Source organism: Aquarana catesbeiana, linkage group LG01 (genome assembly GCF_042186555.1).
Source record: "Aquarana catesbeiana isolate 2022-GZ linkage group LG01, ASM4218655v1, whole genome shotgun sequence".
Classification (NCBI taxonomy): domain Eukaryota; kingdom Metazoa; phylum Chordata; class Amphibia; order Anura; family Ranidae; genus Aquarana; species Aquarana catesbeiana.
This window is the reverse complement of record NC_133324.1, coordinates 133,385,090-133,405,193: the sequence shown is the minus strand read 5'-3', so window position 1 is coordinate 133,405,193 and position 20,104 is coordinate 133,385,090. Positions and strand designations below refer to the sequence as shown.

The 20,104-nt window shown below is 41.4% G+C and overlaps 1 protein-coding gene across 2 annotated transcripts in view; it reads left to right on the top strand.

Annotated features, from left to right (window-relative positions):
* The window catches only part of IQGAP2 (IQ motif containing GTPase activating protein 2), a 375,241-nt gene that overhangs the window by 297,315 nt on the left and 57,822 nt on the right, over positions 1-20,104 (top strand). For both annotated transcript variants that reach the window (XM_073623999.1, XM_073624006.1), the window contains 3 exons: positions 2,777-2,944; positions 5,563-5,705; positions 18,254-18,424. In XM_073623999.1, coding sequence (XP_073480100.1) covers positions 2,777-2,944; positions 5,563-5,705; positions 18,254-18,424 — 482 coding nt within the window. The remainder of the gene's footprint in view (positions 1-2,776; positions 2,945-5,562; positions 5,706-18,253; positions 18,425-20,104) is intronic.

Here is a 20,104-nt window from a genome sequence, read left to right as displayed (position 1 = left end):
GCACTGATTGGCACCAACATGTTTCAGGTCTGCCCAGCAATGCCACCAATCAGTTTATTCAGTGCCACCAATCGTTGCCCATCTGTGCCCACCTATCAGTACCCATAAGTACCAATCAATGCCACCTACAAGTGCCCATCAGTGCCGCCTATGAGTGCCCATCAGTGCCACCTCAGTGCCACCTCATTGGTGCCACCTCATCGGTGCCCATCAGTGCCCGTCATTGCAGTCATATCAGTGCCCTTCATTGAAGAAGAAAACATACTTATTTAAAAAAAAATTTAACAGAAACAAAGAAAAACTTGTTTTTTTTTTCAAAATTTTCGGTCTTTTTTTTATTTGTTGCGCAAAAAATAAAAACCGCAGAGGTGATCAAATACCACCGAAAGAAAGCTATATTTGTGGGAACAAAATGATCAAAAATTTGTTTGGGTACAGTGTAGCATGACCACACAATTGTCATTCAAATTGCAACAGCACTGAAAGCTGAAAATTGGCCTGGGCAGGAAGGTGTCTAAGTGCCTGGTATTGAAGTGGTTAAAGCAGTTCTAAACAGAAATGTTTGTCTTTTAATTAAAATAATAAGCATTTTATACTTACCTGCTCCCCAAACATCCTCTTCTGCAGTTCCCCCACTGGGGCTGTTCACTTCTTCTCTTCTGTGTCTGCCCCATAGCAAACCACGGTGTACGCTTTCTCCCGAGTTGGGCTGTGTGCATCCATAGACACACATATAGTGGTCCGGCCCCGCTCCCCACCCCTTCCTCACAGGATTTGATTGACAGCAGCGGGAGCCAATGTCTCAGAAAAGATGCAGCTGTGCAGAGCACTGGGTCGATCAAGGACTCATGGAAGAGTTTGGGGGGAAAATAGCAAGTTGTAAAACATGTTTTACCTTAATGCAGGGAAGGCCTATTCCTTTTTATAGCAACACTTGGACTGGGAGCAAAAGCACAAGTGCTAACAACCAGTCGGGCTCTGTTGTAGTGCACATGTGTTGACAGGGAACATTGAACCCATCAGGGGTGCTTCTGCTTCTTAATTGTCCTATCAGCAGGCTTTGGTGTAGTTTGCCATTCTATTGAGAGTCCTGTACCTGGCTATTCTGTTTGGCAGAAATACTGGGATCATCAGATCACATTTCAGTGGTGCCTATTCACACCTAAACGCTGTATCATTTGTCACGTGAAAAAGTACATGAGCTTTTTTTTCAGACAGAATTGTGCATTTATAGACACATGGACTACATTAAGGCCCCTTTCACAAGGGACTGTGGGTGCGTCGGCAGTAAAGCGCCGCTATTTTTAGCGGCACTTTACCGTCACTTTCGCAACGCTATTCGGCCACTAGTGGGGAGCTTTTACCCCTCCTGCTAGCGGACGAAAAAGGGTTAAAACCACCGCAAAGCGCTACTGGATGCCGGTGGTATAGCCGCGCTGCCCATTGATTTCAATGGGCAGGAGCGGTGAAGGAGCAGTGTATACACCGCTCCTTCACCGCTCCAAAGATGCTGCTATCAGGACTTTTTTTAGCGTCCTGCCAGCGCATCGCTCCAGTCTGAAAGCCCTCGGGGCTACATTACATTGGAGAGACAGCAGCGGCTCTTTCAGGGCGCTTTGCAGTCGCTATTTTTAGCGTTATAGCGCCTCAGTGTGAAAAGGGTCTAAGACCCTTTAAAAATATGCAAAACAAGTGTTTTGTGTGTTTTTGCACCTAAGAACTGGTCTAGCAGATTCAAGGATGACTGCAACATGTGATGTCATAAATGATGCTGAAGTTTGAAATCACATTAAAGAAGAACCATATGCATTACAGATAAAATGTGTCGGGGGGGGGGGGGGTCGGGGGGGGTTCAGAATTGGCTGAATATGAATATGCCCAAGTGTAATCGGAAGCTAACGCGTTTGCCTAAAGTTCAACTTTAAAGTGGTTGTAAACCTCAGACATGAAATATGAACAAAGCATCGATAGTATGTACTTGTCTCAATCCAGAGCACAAAGTGTAATTTCTGTCTGCTGCTTCCTTCCTCTATCTGCATGAATCACTTCTGAAAAGTCTTCCTGACACAGAGAAAAAAAAAAAGATGACAGGGGAGGGAGTGCCAGCTGATTGACAGCCTCAGCTCTGTTCCTGTGTGAAGGGGTGTGGGTCCTTTCCCTCCAATCAGCTCTCGGAGCTCTCAACTTCAGCTCTCCTCCTCCTTTTTTCTGAACTCTCACACAAGCTTGAAAAAAAAAAAAAACCTAGACTTTGAAGGGATTCTGAGGAGAGAAGACTGCAGATAGACAGATACCACTTATGTAGCAGAAATAGTTTTTTTTTTCTGTGTATCATCTGAGGCCGGTCACTTCACTGGGTGTATGTAAGAGTTTACAACCACTTTAAATGTAACTGCGATGTAAATGTGATGCAAGCGACTCCACAAACGAAGAATGAACAGTAATAATTATATGGCGAGCAAAGCAATGATTGTTTTCTTATCACATAAAATCTCAAAGTAATTAAATATGCAGGGGTTGGATGGTTAAGGCAATAAAATGTTTGCTTTGATTTCCTAATATATGTTTGGAATAACAATAGGTGGGATCTATTGGTGCCTCCTGTTTTCACATGTAAGAATGTTTTTGGACTACAACTATCCGTACTGTCGGAATTCTCTGTATTTTTTTCCAGTTCATATCAATCCTTTATAGTATTCTGTTCATTTTGTGTATATTGGCAGTATATAACTTACAGACTCTTATAACAATATGTATTTGTGTCTTACATGTTTAGTGGCAGCTGGTGTGGCAGAAATTAACCTGGCTCTGGAGAAAGAGGAAGCACCACATACCCTTCAAGCACTGCAGTCGTCTAAGGCGGGATTAAAGGGGATCGTTCCAGAGTGTGCAGAGGCTTATCATAAGGACCTTTCAGAGTCCAAAAAAATTAAGACCAGCGAAGGTAACCCCAATACATAGTTACATAGTTAGCCAGGTTGAAAAAAAGTCCATACAGTTCAAAAAAAGAAAAAAAAAAGTCATACAATCCCATATACATAATCCTTCACCCACAGTTGATCTAGAGGAAGGCGAAAAACCCAGCAAAGCATGCTCCAGCAGGGGAAAAAATTCCTTCCTGATCCCCGAGAGGCAATTGGATTTTCCCTGGATCAGCTTTACCTATAAATGTCAGTACCCAATTATATTCTGTACATTTAGGAAATAATCCAGGCCGTTTTTTTTTTTAACGTGATAATAAAAAGTCCATGTATAAAAAATCAATCACACAAGTGATATAAAAGTATCTTTAAAAAGTTCCAAAAACATAAATTCTTGCTGTTTTTTGGAACTTTTTTAAGATACTTTTATATCACTTGGGTGATTTATTTTTTATACATGGACTTTTTATTATCACTTTGAACATTTTATTTTTGGATTTATTTTTGGATTGATTATTCATTTGACATGTGTTTTGTATATTATGTATAAACTAAAGGGGAACTCTTCACTTAGTTCTAAATATTTGGTTTGGTGATGATGTGTATGATTCAACCCCCCTTTTTTTCTCATTTAATTTCACTGTGTTTGTGTTACATAGATGAATCGCGGCTATAATTGTTATTGTTTATGTATTTCACCGTAGCGCAGTTATTCCCCTCATTTTTCTTATTACCTTATTTTTTTTTTTAAAGCAATCTACTGAGTTTACCAGAACCACCTTTGGAGGGAGTCTATTCCACATTTTCACAGCTCTTACTGCTACATTGGTTTTGGTGCTTTCAGTGCTTGTTTAACTTCCAGAAAAAAGAAAAAGGCCAAAAACAATTTGTGGTGTTGTAAAGTGCATTTTTATTAACAGTAGTTCAACAATGAGGGGGCAGGGGTTATGCATTCCCCACTTCCACTCAATGGCTATAGGTAGCAGGCAGATGAGGCAAACCAAAACTTCCACACTGTGCCTGGTAGGAGAGAGGGTATACTGTCAGGGAATGGAAGAACGGTACATACCTTCCAACTTTAGAGCGTATACATGAGGGACACTTGATGGCATCAACCTGCGGCACGCCACACCAAAAAGTAGGTGTGGCCAAACTGTTAACAATGGGTGAGGCTTAAGGGGCATGGTTAAGCAAAACCCAGCCAGCCTTGTATCTACAAAATATGCTTTGATTGCTGTGCCATAAGCAAGAGTCTCACAGACACCTATAAACCTCAGCACAATTAATAAAAATATAATCAAAACTTCTAAAACTCACACCTCTTTTATGTGCTTAGGCATTGGCATAGCTTCAGAGGTAGCAGGGGGTCTGTGTGGACTGTCGCATTAGATTTGCAGAACCTGGACAGGAGTGGGGGCAGCATTTACTGGAAGCGATCCCCTCTTCGTCTTGCAGCAGTTAAAAGCCTGCTTCTCCTTCCCTCCCTCCCACCGGCCTTTTTTTTTTTGCCCCCCCCCCATGTGCTCCCCTGGTAACCACCAAATGGTACTGATCAATGACTGTTCATAATTTAAGCATAGTAAACGGTTCAGTTTCATACATTCTGTGCAGCTGAGGCTACAGTGTTGGAGAATGAGGATTGTCTCCTTAAATTTCTTTCTCTTTCTCAACAGTGAGACATTGGGGGTCTTTTTAATCCCCTGATATTTCACCAAAGCCCAACCCCTACATTGGAAAAAAAAAAAAACACTGACACCGTCCTCTGCCCCACTGACACTGTCCACTGCTTTACTGACTGACACTAGGTAGGCTAAGTTTATATATATTTTTACAGTGACATTTGTTTTATTAAATTTTTCAAACTTTCCCTTACTATATAGTTAGGCCTTGCTTGTTAATTTCTTTAAAAAAAAAAATGGGACACCGAATCCTGGTCATCTTTGATCTTTCATGTTGTTCAGGTAGATCTCCAACTCTCAAAGTTACCCCTGTTTTACGCTGTGTCCCTGGGGAAAAGCATTTGTTGAATTACCCTGCGTAGGCCTTCTGAGTTTCTGGGTTCACCTACGCAGGGTGACGGGGCAAGACTTTTTCCCCCAGCTGCGCACTCTTTGCATCCTCTGTCCAGCCCAGTACAGCCCTGCTCAACTGTGCACGTGCACACAAGGTGAGGGCAGGCCATCCACATTCTGGAAAAGTGGTGGGCTTTTTTGCGAATGTGGAAGTCAGAGCTCAGCTGGGGCGAGCCCAGGCCAGGCCCTCTGAGTTTACTCCTACATACAATCCCACTGAGAGTATCTTGGCACGCGACGGGTGTCAGGGGGGCCCCAGGCCAACTTTTGCATCAGGGCCTACAAGCTTCAGGTTGAACCTCTGTGCTCAGGGATGTGTCTGACCAAGCCAGTTAGATTTCTTAATGCACTGTACAGTTTGGTCATACTCTGATATCTCACAATTAAACACAGTGCACAGTTGTCATAACAAGACAGTGACAGAAACACCATGAAAAAGGTTATTAATACATTAATGTCTGTCTGGCTGAGTATCCATTTGTGTGAATTCTATTGGGGTTTAACTGCAAACAAGATCTAAACTTGCCGACGTCCTCTCTCTAAAATAAATGCATGTATTGTTCCTACAGCAGCACAGGAGAGCTCATGGCTGAAGGTAAAACTGAAGGATCAGTATGACTACTATTATAATATTGAAAGCAATGAGGGCCACTGGACTGTACCAGAGGGGATCACGCCAAAGACTTCATGGCTTACCCGAGAAGAGATCCAGGTACCCTTACCTTAATACTTTTTCTGTACATCTGTTGTAGACATAAATACTCAGGTAAGGTAGTTGTAAATTGGCACTTTCTGTAGATGAAAACCACATGAGAAACCCTGCTCTAGGTCAAAGAATGCCCTTTGTAGGAGCACATCTACCACACTAGAAAATAGCTAAATATCTACAACCTGTCAAGTAGTGTAAAGCCAGACTAGGGGTCCATTTAAACAGGCCAGCAATCACAAGTGTGCATCTTTCTCAGGCTTCTCTTGCAGTGTTCGACCATTTCTGAGCTGTTGCCCATAAAAGGTTCACACCACACATGGACCTTTTACAACCATTTAGAAAAACCTCTGTGCAAGTAGTTCATCCACAGTTATTTCTCTCATCGTTCACTGTTATATGGAGATGTGGCAGCATTGATTAGTAATGCTGTCATTGTTGGCTGGGATCATGACAGTTCCTACTGCTATAGCTCTTGCTTGAGGATGGGTAGGTGCATTCCTTCTATCACTGCCCATCATTCTCAGGGAGATATCTGCCTGTCTGTGGGCGACCTACAAAACTTACATGAAATTCCATTCAGTTATTGTATTCCAGTAAAATAGTGATGTTTGTTTTGTGAAAATGCATTTTCCTTTAATTGAAATTGCACAACATACTGTATGTGTGAGTAGAATTTCTAACCCTTCTGGCAGATTATCATTGAGTCAGAGCACTGGTTGTCAGTAATTAAGTCAGCAAAAGGCAGAAACCAACATGCTTTACAAAACAGGAAATTCTAATTATTTAAAGCTGTGCGTTATGCTTTGCTATTTAGTAATGTTACTTACTGGAAATTAATAACATTTTTAATGGCTAACGAATGTTGAAAGGCAAGTTTTTTGATTAGATATGGGAGGAGTTTTAGGGGGTGTTTGTTTCCCCAATTGGTTTTATCTCACTATATTATATATACTCGGTATATATTTCCAGTCTGATTATGGTTACTAGCTATGATTAAGCATCTACCATGATGTGAAACGCATTAGTTGTTTCTTCTGTACCAACTACAACCATGATGTGACAGTTTTGGATTTTTTAACATGTTTTGCCATGAATAAAAAGTGTGTATTTGGAGTGTGGCCGTGCAGCTACTTTGATTGTCTATAGTTTTTTGCAGGTTTTTGGATGTAGTACACACTTGAATATAGTAAAGGATAAAGTCACCTTTAGCAACATGTTACATCCCTATAATGGGTGTAACATGTTACTAAACTAGCAGCCCCCATTGTGACAGCGAGCTGGGGATCTTCTCCCCACACCCGCTGTCAGAATTTTAAAAAGCTGCGCCTGTGTGGGGCTCTGCCCACCCCAACATGCCATTCATGCACAGAGTTCTGTAACTGGGAGAGCTACAACTACTGTCAGCCATTGTGGCTGACGGCTTGTAGTTCTCAATGAACTACCAGGGCGCTGATAAGCGCTCTATGTAGTTAATTGAATCTGCCTGCCTGTACAATGGGCAGACAGCTACTGTAACAGTCTGCAGGAGCACGAGATTGCACCCGTGAAATGCTTTTTCCTAATAAAAAAAATTATAAATGCACAATTTTGCAAAAAGATGTGCATTTATTTTTATTTTTTTTAAAGGTGAACTTCTCCTTTGACCACTTGCCAACCGCCCTCAATATTTTTACTGCAGGCAGGCTAGATCAGGTATATGTATGTCATCCGGCCTGCCTCTGGTTAGGTGCGCAAAGCTGATTCCGGTTCCCTGGGGCTCGATGATCATGCGATCGCTATGCGATCACATGATCAGCATGGCAACAAAGCTCTGATGAATGAATTAATTCATAATGCCTGTGTTTCCTATGCTGTGATTGACCCACATGTTACCTGGGCCAATCGCAGCACCCTGTACCATGTGATTAGCTATAGCCAATCACAGATAACTAGTAATCACAGCTGTTATGAATCTAACCCATTGATAACAGTACAAAACATTGCTGATACAGTGATTATTATAGTAACAGCAAACAAAGTGTAAAAAAAAAAACTCCTTTTGAGTAGTACAGTGTTACTATAGTGGCACTAAACTACTCTGATGAAAGTATGTAAAAAAATTAAAATAAAAAAATTTGAAAACCTAATGACTTTTTTTTTTTTTTTTTTTTTTTTTTTTTTTAGCAGTCAGTGTCCCTGATCCCTTCCACACCAGTCACATGATGACGCTGTAATGCTCTGGTGACAGTATGTGGGGGAAAAAAAGGATTTACAACTTTAAAAAACTCACCATGCCGCTTATTAAATGCTTCAGACTGTCTACTTTCTAAAAAGGGTTAATTTGGGGGGTATTTGTACTGTTCTGGCATTTAAAGTGCCCCAAGAAAGACATAGACCGTCAGTACATTAGGACTGATCATTTTTCAATATATATATACATATACCATAGTTTGTAGAAGCTTTAACTTTCACACAAACTAATTAGTATATACTTATTGGAATTTTTTTTTTTACCAAAGATATGTAGCATAATACATTTTGGCCTACATTTATTAAGAAATCTGATTTTATTAGATATGTTTTATAACAGAAAGTAGAAAGTATTGTTTCGTTTTTTTCAAAATTTAGTCTTTTTTTTTCGATTATATAATTAAAAAATGAACTCGGCAACAGGAAATGTCCTGGATCCATGGGATGTCCTGGATATTGGTCAAACGCCAGGACAAGCCCCATAGGGTTTGAACTATCGAAAATTCAAAGTCACTGCTAATAGTAAAATAAATGTGATATAAATGTTTGCAGCCTCGTTTTTCATAACTACTGGAAGATTACTTTATATTTTTTATATTTTTCAAATCCAATTTTTTTGTAAGGTACTCATATGCTTAGCAGAGAATCTTGGGGGGAATCATACATGATTTTTTTTTTTTTTTTTTTCAATAAGGAGGTTGAACGAAAAATAAATGAGCCAATTCCCCCATGCACACAATCGATGTGGATGGGGGAATCCTTCCCGCTGTGCTACTGTATTCTGCCTACGGGGAATACGATGATCAATATTGCTGGCTATAGGTGGCAGCACTGGTCATTTGGGAAAAACCCAGCTGGCTGGTTGTACACACGACGATCGATAGATCCTGCGGAACTGGACGAATTTTGATCCTTGTATGGTTGGCTTTGAAGCACATCTAAGCTTTGCCCATGTGTTCGAATGCTGGTTTTTCAGCAGGATCATTTGAAGTAAGCCAGTGATTTAGACCATACGCACAGAGCAAAATTCAGCTGGTTCCTGCTAAACATGCCAATTTTCAGTTCTTGTGTGCCCAGCTACCCAGAAAGCCCTTTGTGTGGGTATCAAGCTCCTGGAATGATGGTGATGCTGTTTATGGCAGCTTTTGGCACTTGACAGAGCGGTGGGGAGTTAAGTTTGCTTTAGGCCTCATGCACACTGGGCATTATAAAAAAAAAAGCCAGTAACGTTGGCTGTAGGAAGCTCAAAAAGGCAGATAAATGCTGAATAGCCGTGTTTTTTGGCGTTTTTCAGCTTTTTTTCAGAGTTAGAAAGTTTTTACAGCTGAAAAACTCCTCTCAAAACCCACTAGTTCTGGGGTTTTTTCCAGCTAGAAAATGCCCCTGCCAAAAACTACTGAGAACCGTGTGCATGGACACATAGAATAACCTGCTGAGGAGTTTGAAAATAAGTTTTGGGTGGTCCCACGCAGGTGGCTGTGGGTTATAAATGAACTGCTGCTCCTACTAATACAGCTGCTTGAGTTGGAGTGTATAGTATATAATGAGTTAAAGCAGATTTACATTTTTTCAACTCTCCATCTATTAAATCTTCTGCCCTTGTTGTTTTAACTTTAGATAGTAAAACATTTTTTCTGCCAGTAAATACCTTAAACAGCCCACTTCCTGTTTCTTGTCTGGTAAAAAGCCTAGGCTTATGACATTATACACAGCTCTCTTTCTCACTCTCCTGATAGTTTGCCAGGCAGGAAGGGGGCATGAGTCATAAGAAGGCCAATGAGAGCTGCAGAGCTGGAGGTGTGCCTCTGTGTAAATCCAGGAAGTGAACAGGCAGCAGTTGCAGCTGCCCACAGTTAAAATGTTTGCAGCCAGACTTGGTGGGGGAGGTTTCTGCAGCATATTTGGCAAGTACAGAATTACAGTATATATAAAATAATATGCAAAGTGGTTGGACGGAAGTTTCAGAAGGACAAAGATGTTTTTTTTTACAAATTATGTGAGCAGACTGCAGTTCCTCTTTAAGGTAGTACCATAACTCATTATATGCTGGGGATAAAAATGTCTGAAGCCAAAAACAGCAGCTGTAAAAATGTCCAATGTGCATGAGGTCTTAAAGTGAGTCTGTGACATATGAAACCAGGTTATACTAGAGTAAAACACTATAAACAAATGTAGCAATTGCTTTCCCTTTTTCAATTCGTGCAGCCAGTGATGGGTAATTAGCAGTGAAAAATCAATATTTCATGCCTTCTAATTGAAAGTGGAACTGAACTCAAAAACCAAGGTTTGCTATGCTTTAGGAAATCTCTAGATATGTTAATGGTGCCCAAGTGGTACCCCAGAAATGTTCCCTTTGTCTGGAATTTCTCCTTAAAAATGACAGTGCATTTCCTGGTATGTGAGCCTCATAGCTGTATATCTGCAGTGTGAGATCTAAGGCACTGCTGTCTTGGATCAGCTAGTCCCACCAGATTTTAAGTGAGTTTCAGTGATAGCCATATTTATTCAAGGCAGCTAGCAAGCAGCATAGCCTGGCCTAAAGCCGCTCCTCTCTAAAATGTTTTAACCAAGTAGGGCTTAATCATAGGGCAGTTGTAGGGAGGGCTATGCAGTGACATTGCTAGAGGGCGAACCTTTTTGTGGCTGACGGGGTCCTGGGATCAGCACCCAATGCTTTCAGTGAGGGGAACTGGGAGCTTTGTGTGAGCGGTGGTTCTCTGTGAGATGTCACGTTTCTGCTCACTATTCTACTTGGTGGAGGATCTGACATAAAGAAGAAAAACCCTGCCTCTGCCAAGATGGCTGCCTACATACACAGACCTAGTGCAGAACAAGGCATAATAAGTCAGTAATTAGAACCGATCAGCTGCACAAGAACCACAGGCAATAATAGTGACAATTCATTTGCACTCTCATTTTGGGAGCAGCTTCCAGAGCTCGGGCCCTCTTTAGTTTCTAACTATAGCAGAAATCTGTATACAACTACCTAAAAATGTCTGAGTAACTTATTCACTTACTATCAGGTTATAATACAGTGGAAATGTGTGCGTGGGGTTGGTGGGCTGTCACCATAAGTATGAATAGAATGCTTACACATTATGGCCCCTACCTGTCAGTGTTCCATATCTCCAGTGGAAGGTCACTGATGATGTAACTCCTGCACATGCGCATAGTAGTTGGTGTCCCCAGCACCTGACTTTGTTCTCGGCATGCCAATATCGAGCTGGGCTGTACACTGACTGTAAAGATTGGGAGTAGCAAGAGAAGTGCAATCTTCAGAAATGGGACATTGGTTGGTCTGCATTTAAGGTGGTGAGGGAATCCCCAGCTTGTAGTACTGAAGAGATTGAGGAAAGATTCCCACTTGTCCACCTCAAGAAAGAGGTCACATAAAGTCCTGGGGAAGGAAAGCCAGGTTTTTCAATATGGGAGTAAAGTCCTTATTGCTTACTTGTACCTACAGGTAAGCCTAAAATAAGGCTTACCTGTAGGTACAGAAAATATCTCCTAAACGTGCAGTTTTTATAGGAGATATTTTCTATAGTAGCAGCCGGTGATGTCACTGCCACATGCGCACTGCACTCTCAATGGACAGTGTGCCGTCCATTGAGAGAGCCGTATCACAGCCGTGATTCCCACGCGCTAGCCCGAGAGTGACGCCATTGCATCTCGACCACTCACAGCCAAAGCCTGTGAACCCGGAAGGAAGACTGGGTGAAGATGGAAGCCTCTGCAGTGGTGACAGCACACTGCTGGAGGGCTTAGTTCTAAGGTAAGTGTTTCATAATGTGCTAGTTAGGGCCCAAACAACTAATCGATTAATGGACAACTAATCGACTATTAAAATAGTTGTCAACTATTTTTTATAAACGATTAGTCGGCCAGCCGATTAGTTGGCCTGCATACAGAATGCATTGTTTACATATGCAGAAATACAGTGAAGCACACATACAGCTCAGTACACTGTCCATACATGTCAGTAAGTGCCTGAGAACTTGTGAATGTGAGAGGAGCAATGCCTCATGGGACCTGTAGTCCTGGGCAGGAAGTGAGTGGTTTCAAAGGCAGAAGTTTTTATTACCTTGCTATAGGGGGCACTCTATACTATAATTTGCAGCTTGCTATTGGGGCACTGAAGGCAGGAGGAGTCAGAAGAGTCGGTGGGGGACCCCAGAAGAGGAGAATCAGGGCTGCTCTGTGCAATACCATTACACAGAGCAGGTAAGTATAGCATGTTTGTTGTTTTAAAAAAAAAAATTACTTTAAAGACTCAGTGCAGGGAAGATCAGCATCTGAACTCAGAGAAGATGAAGGCTGATAGACTGGAGGTAATATAAGGCATTACAATTACATTTAAAGTAAACTTTTACCAGTATTGTGCATTATATTTAAAATTATCACATTCATGAAAAAAGTCTCAGCTTTTAGTAATACTTTAATATAAAATATTTCTATCTCCCTTCCACCCTTCATATAGCTTTATGTCTGACTCCTAGTTAAAAATGCCCATATGTACTACTTCTGGATGTATTTAACCGCTTGCCGACCGCCTTGCGCAGATATACTGCCGCAGAATGCCATGGCTGCGCAAAACCCCGTATGTCGTCCTCTTTAAGAGCCGCCAGAGGGCTTTTTTAAAAACATTTTTGGGGATATTTATTATAGCAAAAAGTAAAAAATATTGTTTTTTTTTTTTTTCAAAATTGTGGCTCTTTTTTTTGTTTGTAGCACAAAAAATAAAAACGCGCAGAGGTGATCAAATACCACCAAAAGAAAGTTCTATTTGTGGGGAAAAAAGGTTGCAAATTTTGTTTGGGTACAGCTTTGCATGGCCGCGCAATTGTCAGTTAAAGCGACGCAGTGCCAAATTGTAAAATGTGCTCTGGTCAGGAAGGGGGTAAAATCTTCCGGAGCTGAAGTGGTTAATAGGCTATATATGATATAAGTAATATATATTATTACTTTCACTGTTTCACAGTCTGAGTCTGATATTTACCAGATTCAACCTCTAATAGTATATACAGTATATCTCTTCTGTCTGTTATTCTCAGTGGATTAGAGACTTTGCTCCCTAATATTTATCACTGCATAGAGATATTCCAGAATAAATTGCTTTTTATTTTTTTTACATATTAACTTAATTGTACAATACACTTTTTTTAAGGTTATAATCTGATTAATCAAAACAATAATCGGCCAACTAATAGATTATGAAAATAATCGTTAGTTGCAGCCCTAGTGCTAGTATGCATTATGCTATTATCCTGCAGGGGACTATTTTGTTAAAAAAAAAAAAAAATTGCAGTTTACTACTGCTTTTAAGGAGCAAGTATGTAAGTAAGTAGCCTCACACTGCAAGAGAGGAGCTATACATATTGGAAGGGTGGAATGGAGGATGCATCATTGTCTATGTATCCAAGGTAGGGCAAATAGGGGAAGAGGATAGGTTCCAGGCCGACCCACACTGTATCCTTATTGTGAGAAATGTATAGAGCTTAGAAAGGTCTACGTACTTGATTGAGACAGTGGTCCATTGCAATTTGAAAAAAGGAGGAAAGGAACTGTTTCATGTTAGGAATTGTCATGTTTACTGTAATTGGTTTGTGAGTGGGTATTTGCCTGAAAGTTGCTCAGTTTGCCAAAAAGCCAAAATTCTTGCAATATCGTGGGAAAGGCCAGTCAGAAGTTTGAAATATAAAGCAGTATATTGTTCACGTAAAGACCAAACAGATTTATGATCATGTCCCCCCAGCGAAAAGGCCCAGATTAGTAGGGTTTCCACCAAATTGCACCAGCAAGGTCTTCCATCACCAATATGTGAAGGGACTGGATCAGCCCTGACTTGTTCTGTTGCGAATGACTATAGGGTCTGACAGCAAACTATTGACCTGAATACAGCCTGTGGACTTGTCGTAAAATGCAATGATTTTTGTTAGAAACGGTGGGGGTATGTATCTGTTGCAGGGTAGCTGACAGTCCCACCTCAAGTGATCATTGTCTTTTCAGCAGCAATATTGGTGTTAATATTTTTATCATTATATTAGCTTTGTATTATAGACAAAGCAGTCCTCTGGTAGTATTGAGCTCTTGCTGAGGACAGATTTTAGCTCCATGCTGTATATATTCTAATTCTTTTCAGTCTTCCTTTGTTGCTCAGCTGCAGAGACTGTGGTCACATAGAACTTTAAGTATTCAGTCACATTCATGTCTTTATATTTATGTTCGATGACTCAGTCTTCTTGTGGCTAATTTTATTTTAATTTGTACATATTTTTACTGAATGTATTGAATTAACATTCTTTAATCAAAAGTTGCTTCATATTTTTTCTGACTGCTCTGACAACTTCTTTGCAACTTTTGCTCTGGTTCTGCATACAAACAAGTAAAAGGCAGCTTGATTGTGTCACAGGAAACTTCAATGCATGATGAAGTCGAGCAGATAGGTACCGTAGTTTCTGATAGGACAGGGCAGATCTTTCGTTAGACCTGTACTGGCCATATGGCATGGCATAGGATTCTTTGGCACCCAAGGCAAAGTTGCCAACTTGTGTCTCCTCTCAGGCAGAGAGAAGTGGAGCTTGCACATTAGCGGGTAGGGTGGTTGGGCCAGTGTAGGGTACAGAAATGACAGCTGCCATCCACGAGCTTGGAATCAACTCTATTTGGTCCAAGGACAACAAAACAGGCTTTGGGGAGGTATTGTAACATGATTATACCATTGTGATTTAGTCGTAAGCAGATTTTTTTTTTTTTACAAACTACTACTTACACTTACAACTTCGGCCTTCATGCATACAGTAAATTACGGATGAGCAGGACAGCACAGTCATGCAGACTACGCAGTTAGATGGCAGTTCTCCCATTGTATTCAGTGAAGCTCTGCTGTCACATTAACGCTAGTCCACCTCGCTCTGTTTATCAGGATATAAGAAGTTTCAATTTGGCCTTGATTACTGCCAAAATGTTTTTGTTTATTTTTTAAGCAACATTGTACAAATGCAGATATACTGTATCATTCATAATGAAAACTTTCTAATACAGGGATCTGACTTACATAAAAGAGGTAGTGGTGGTTGAATCTGCTTGGGTTTGATTCATAGGCATTTTTGGCGAACACTGCAAAAATCTGTAAATTGCAAATTTTATTGGGAACCTCATTGAAGTAAATTGGAGGCAAATCTTGCCAATCAATTCTCATTTTCAAGGTTAATAGGCATGGGATTGTGAAAGGACATGGAAAGCTGGACACTGCTAGGGGAACTTAGACCAATGAAAAAAAGCTTTTGAAAAATTCAGTTAAGCCTGGTACACACTATAGTTTTGTTTTGTTTTTTTTTCTATCCTAAGAACTGCCACCTGTGAGGAGCCAGCTGCAGGCAACAAGCCCTGTACATTCAATGACAGGCCTTCAGTGTCTGCAGCTATCCGTGGCTGTCCACACATCCTGAGATTACCAGTGGTGATCGCTGCTGGATGCCCTTTGTGGCAGAAACTGCTGCAGGAATCAGGAGATTCCTGAAACTATTTAATTAAATCGGTGCTAGTTGCCCGTGCGAAGGCTGCCTTAAAGGGATCCTGGGGCTGGCCGGGAAGGGCTTTAATGTGTTTTTTTTGCACAGTTTATTAATGGATAGGTACAGTTGTAAATGCCACTTTTAAAGGGATACATGAAAGTAATAAACTACCAATTATGAACATTTTTATGACTTTATTTTATGAACCAGCCACAATTTGATTTGAGGAGGGTCCTAGTGCTTAACCCATGTAATTCCTCTTCTCCTCCTGGGATTTAGTGACGCATGAGAAGTGAATCCACCTACACTGTTCCTTCCATCCAGCTGGGGCCCATCACACTCTTCCTCATCTCAACCCACTTTAATTCTCTCCATATCACTAAGCATCTTCTATTATTGCAGAACCTGCAAAGGCAAAAATGTTCAGATTTAAAAACAGTACGTTCCTTCCAAGTAATTTATCACATCATTACACCCAATCTCACAAATTACTGATGTCACAATTATACAGCATCTGCAAGTCATCAAGTATTCAAGGACAAGGAGAACACAGGACTACCAGTGTTTACCATTTCTAGTACAGTTTAAGCAGTTAACTCTTAAAGAGGATTTTCACGCTATAAACAAAAGATTTAGTAGTAGTATTTGTAGCTGCTGGATCCAGCGATGTCCTCACCCGACTTTTTGCTGGTCTTCGGGTCCAGGCACCAGCATCTTAACTGTGGGCACCCAGCTGTGACTCCTTGTGGCTTCACAGCTGGCTGCCCACTGCGCATGCGCCCCATGAATGGGCTTCACAGCTGGCTGTGCATGCACCCCATAAAATGGTCCCACAGTCTCCTGGGACCTGTGACGTGTCCCAAGAGGCTGAAGGGAGAGGTAGGGGAGCGAACCTCTGCTCCGATCACCTAGGCCAGGGATTCTCAAACTACGACCGCTCCGGGTGTTGCAGAACTACACATCCCATGAGGCATTGTAAAACTCTGACATTCCCAGACATGACTAGGCATGATGGGAATTTTAGTTCCTGAACAATTGGAGGGCCACAGGGGACACAACACCCCTGACTTAGGCGGTCGGAGCGGGGTACCTGTCAAAATCGTATGTATGGTGCTGGATTGGATCCTCGGCAGGTATCAAAAAGTTCCACGCTATGGACAGTGTGCTCTCTGCTCAGTATGCAGCAGCTTAGATGGGACAGAGCTGATAGGTGGTGGACTTGAGCAAGTACAGGCAGTGTGCAGTAAGGAGGTCAGGGTAGTGCTGGATGGACATGGTGTAAGTGAAATGCCGGATTATGCCGGTTTAGTTAGTCTCACCAGTCCTCGACAGCACTAAAGGATCCACTGGTCTGCTCTGGGATCAGCCTCCGGAGCACCTTGATTGCCGTGTCCACACTCCTCCTGTTATCTCAGCTTGATTCCTGGGGCGGTAAGGCAGGTCTGTTGGTTCCTGTCTGTGTCAAAGCATCACAGTCGTAATGACAGCATTCTGGCGCGTTTCACTCATGAGGCGCGTTTCTTCAGAGCAAGGAGTGGATAGAGAGAGGTGTCTTTTATAAGCACCACACACCTGTGGAATTCATTTTCTTACCCCTAACGATCTCAGGCTTCCCAACCTCAACAGACATTCATCACTAAATAAAAATTAAACACTGAGCGCAACATATATTTGCACAAATAGGGAAAGTACGAAAACATGGTAACCAAACCAAGTCAGAGAGAAATCTCTTTGCTACAAATGGCTAGTTGTATTTATCAATATCAGACAGAGAATCTGTCATAGAAAATAAACAGATAAATGGAGGACACCAGGCAGCACTAACAGCAGTAATCCTATCATGGCCATGGAAGATATTTACTTTTATAATTACAGGTAGCGGGTCATCAGTTATTAATCTAGATTCTAGATTGGGTGAAAAGTATCTAAGCAATATATGCACTTTTTTTCCTTTTGAATTAAAATCCTGTCAAAGTCTCCCCGTCTAGTAGGTAAATTCAAGCTATAAATACCTTTTTAAGTTTTAACCCCCTTGGGTCACCTCCATGATGTTGAATAAAATGCAGAGCAAGTGGATGTTCATTTCTGCCTTTTGGTTTTACCCACATAAGCTTTGCCACAGGAGCAAGTAAGCATATAGATAACGCAAGTAGTTGAGCAGTTAATGAAATGTTGTTTCTTGAATATTTTACTCCCATCCGAACTCATGAACGATTTCATTTTTTCCACATACTTGCAAATCATGCACCCCCCACATGGAAGCATGCCTCGCAAGGGTGGGCTACATACAGCATATCACACTGTGTTTTGGGTTCGAGCTGAGACCTTCCTGTCTCATACTCGGAACACACTAGAATCTATCTCACCCGCACTCAGCCATACAGAGAAAGCTTCCTCTGATTGGCTGAGCCAGAGAGGCGGGCTAATAATGTCACAACCTCTGACTCAGCCAATCAGAGGAAGCTTTATTAGTAGAAAACATCACTTTCTCTGAATGGCTGAGCACCGGTCAGATAGATTGTGTTCCGGGTATGAGACAGGAATTATCGGCTCAAACCCGAAACACAGTGTGGTATGTTATATGTAAGCCTCAGCTACATACAGTTTATACCACACATCAAGCGGCCTCACATGTTAGTTTTTGGGCCAGCTGTAAAGTGTATCAAAAGCTGGAGTTCAGCTTTAAAGATCATTTACACCATCTGCCCACATCATATTTTATACGTAGCTTCATAGTTTGCAATTCATTCTATCATGCACTGTCACAAATTATCTGGAAAGAAACCTATTTGTTTTCTTCTTTCTTAGACCATTGTGGGAAAGATCACTGCTGATTACAACCGAGAACAGCTGTGGATGGCAAATGAGCATCTGATTACTCTGCTGCAAGCACGGATTAGGGGCTACCTGACCAGAAAGGCATACCAAGGAAGGAAGACCTACCTCCACCAACAAGAGCCATACGCTGTTAAAATACAGGTATTAAAAAAGTAATACATTTCAAATGAAAGATAATTTTTTTGCAAGCATCACATTCTGTTACTTTGCAGCCTGAAATGTAGACAGTAGATACAATTTCTGTTTTATCCAGCTGTATATACTCAGTGCAACTTATAACATCTAAGTGAGAGATATAACACCAACATATCAGAAAAAAATCAAAAACAGAATCGCTGAGTTGGAAAAAGGATCACCCCCCTCCTAAAAATGACTTGTACACTCATTTAGGTGTAGCTAATCACCTTCCTAATGGCACACTGATCTGCTGCGGTCCTTTTGATTAGCTCAGCAGGAAAAGGGCTTTCCTGGAGCATTTCAGTCCCTGGTAGTGCAACTGAAACAATCAACTGTGGATGGCAAGGCACTGCCCAAAGATCTCCAGGATAAAGCTGTGGACAGGCACAAGTCAGGAGATGGATACAGAAAAAAATATCAAGGGCTTTATCAATGCCTAGAAGCACAGTGAAGTCTATTATAAAGAAGTGGAAGGTATTTGGTACAACGCAGACCCTCCCCGGATCAGGACGTCGCTCCAAACTGGATGAAAGAGCCAGGAGGAAACTGGTAAGAGAGGCTACCAAGAGGCCTACAGCAACTCTGAAGTAGTAAACAGTAAAGCATGGAGGTGGTTAGTATCTTGTTATTGGATGTTTTCTCTGCAGCAGTGACTGGAGCACTTGTCACGACAGAATGAAATGGAGGCATTGGGGCAAAATACCGTCAAATTCTTGGGAAAAATCTGCTGCCCTCTGCCAGAAAGTTGTGAATGGGAAGAAGGTTTACCTTCCAACATGACAATGACCCAAAACACACAGCAGAAATGACCACACAGTTGTTGAAGGAGAAAAAGATGAATGGCCTAGTCAGAGCCCAGACTTAAACCCCATTGAAAATCTGTGGAATGACTTGAAGACTGCAGTCCATAAAAGGACAGCATCAAATTTAGGTAAATTGAGCAGTTCTACAAAGAAGAGTGGGCAAATATTGCAAAGTCTAGATTTGCAAAATTAGTAGAGACATATCCCAACAGACTAAAGGCTGTAATTAAAGCAAAAGGTGGTTCAACAAAAGAATGACACAAGGGGGTGATCCCTTTTCCAACTCAGCAAATCTGTATGTTTTTGAATGTTATAAGTTGCAATACAACTGGATAAAGCAAAATTGTGTCCGTCTTCACTTCAGACAACAAAGCGACAAAATTTGATTATTTTAAAAGGGAGGGGGGGGGGATTCTTTTCTATACCCACTGTAATTCAGATTAATAGGAGTAGGCTTTACATTTACCAGATTTTGTATGTGACCAGTTCTGCCCCGATGTCTTGAGGTCATTGAAATAGGCTCGCTGATGGTGATGTCACTTTTCATACTTCTACCAACCATTGGTCAAATTTTGAGTTCATCATTTGAGTTCATAAAGATAAATTACTGGCAGTAACCTAAAACCACAACAGTGTGTTAGGTACACACTAACCTTTTTTGAACGAAAAAATCCTGACAGATCTCTCCTGCTGTGTCTTTGTATTCTGAGAGGGGCCTCTCCCCCCCCCCCCCCCCCGAATACACTGTTAGCTGATTGAATGCTGGTTTCCAACATTCTAGTTCGACAGAAGCCGGTCGTTCGTAGAACAGACAACTGTACATGGACCAGAAGGCAGACAT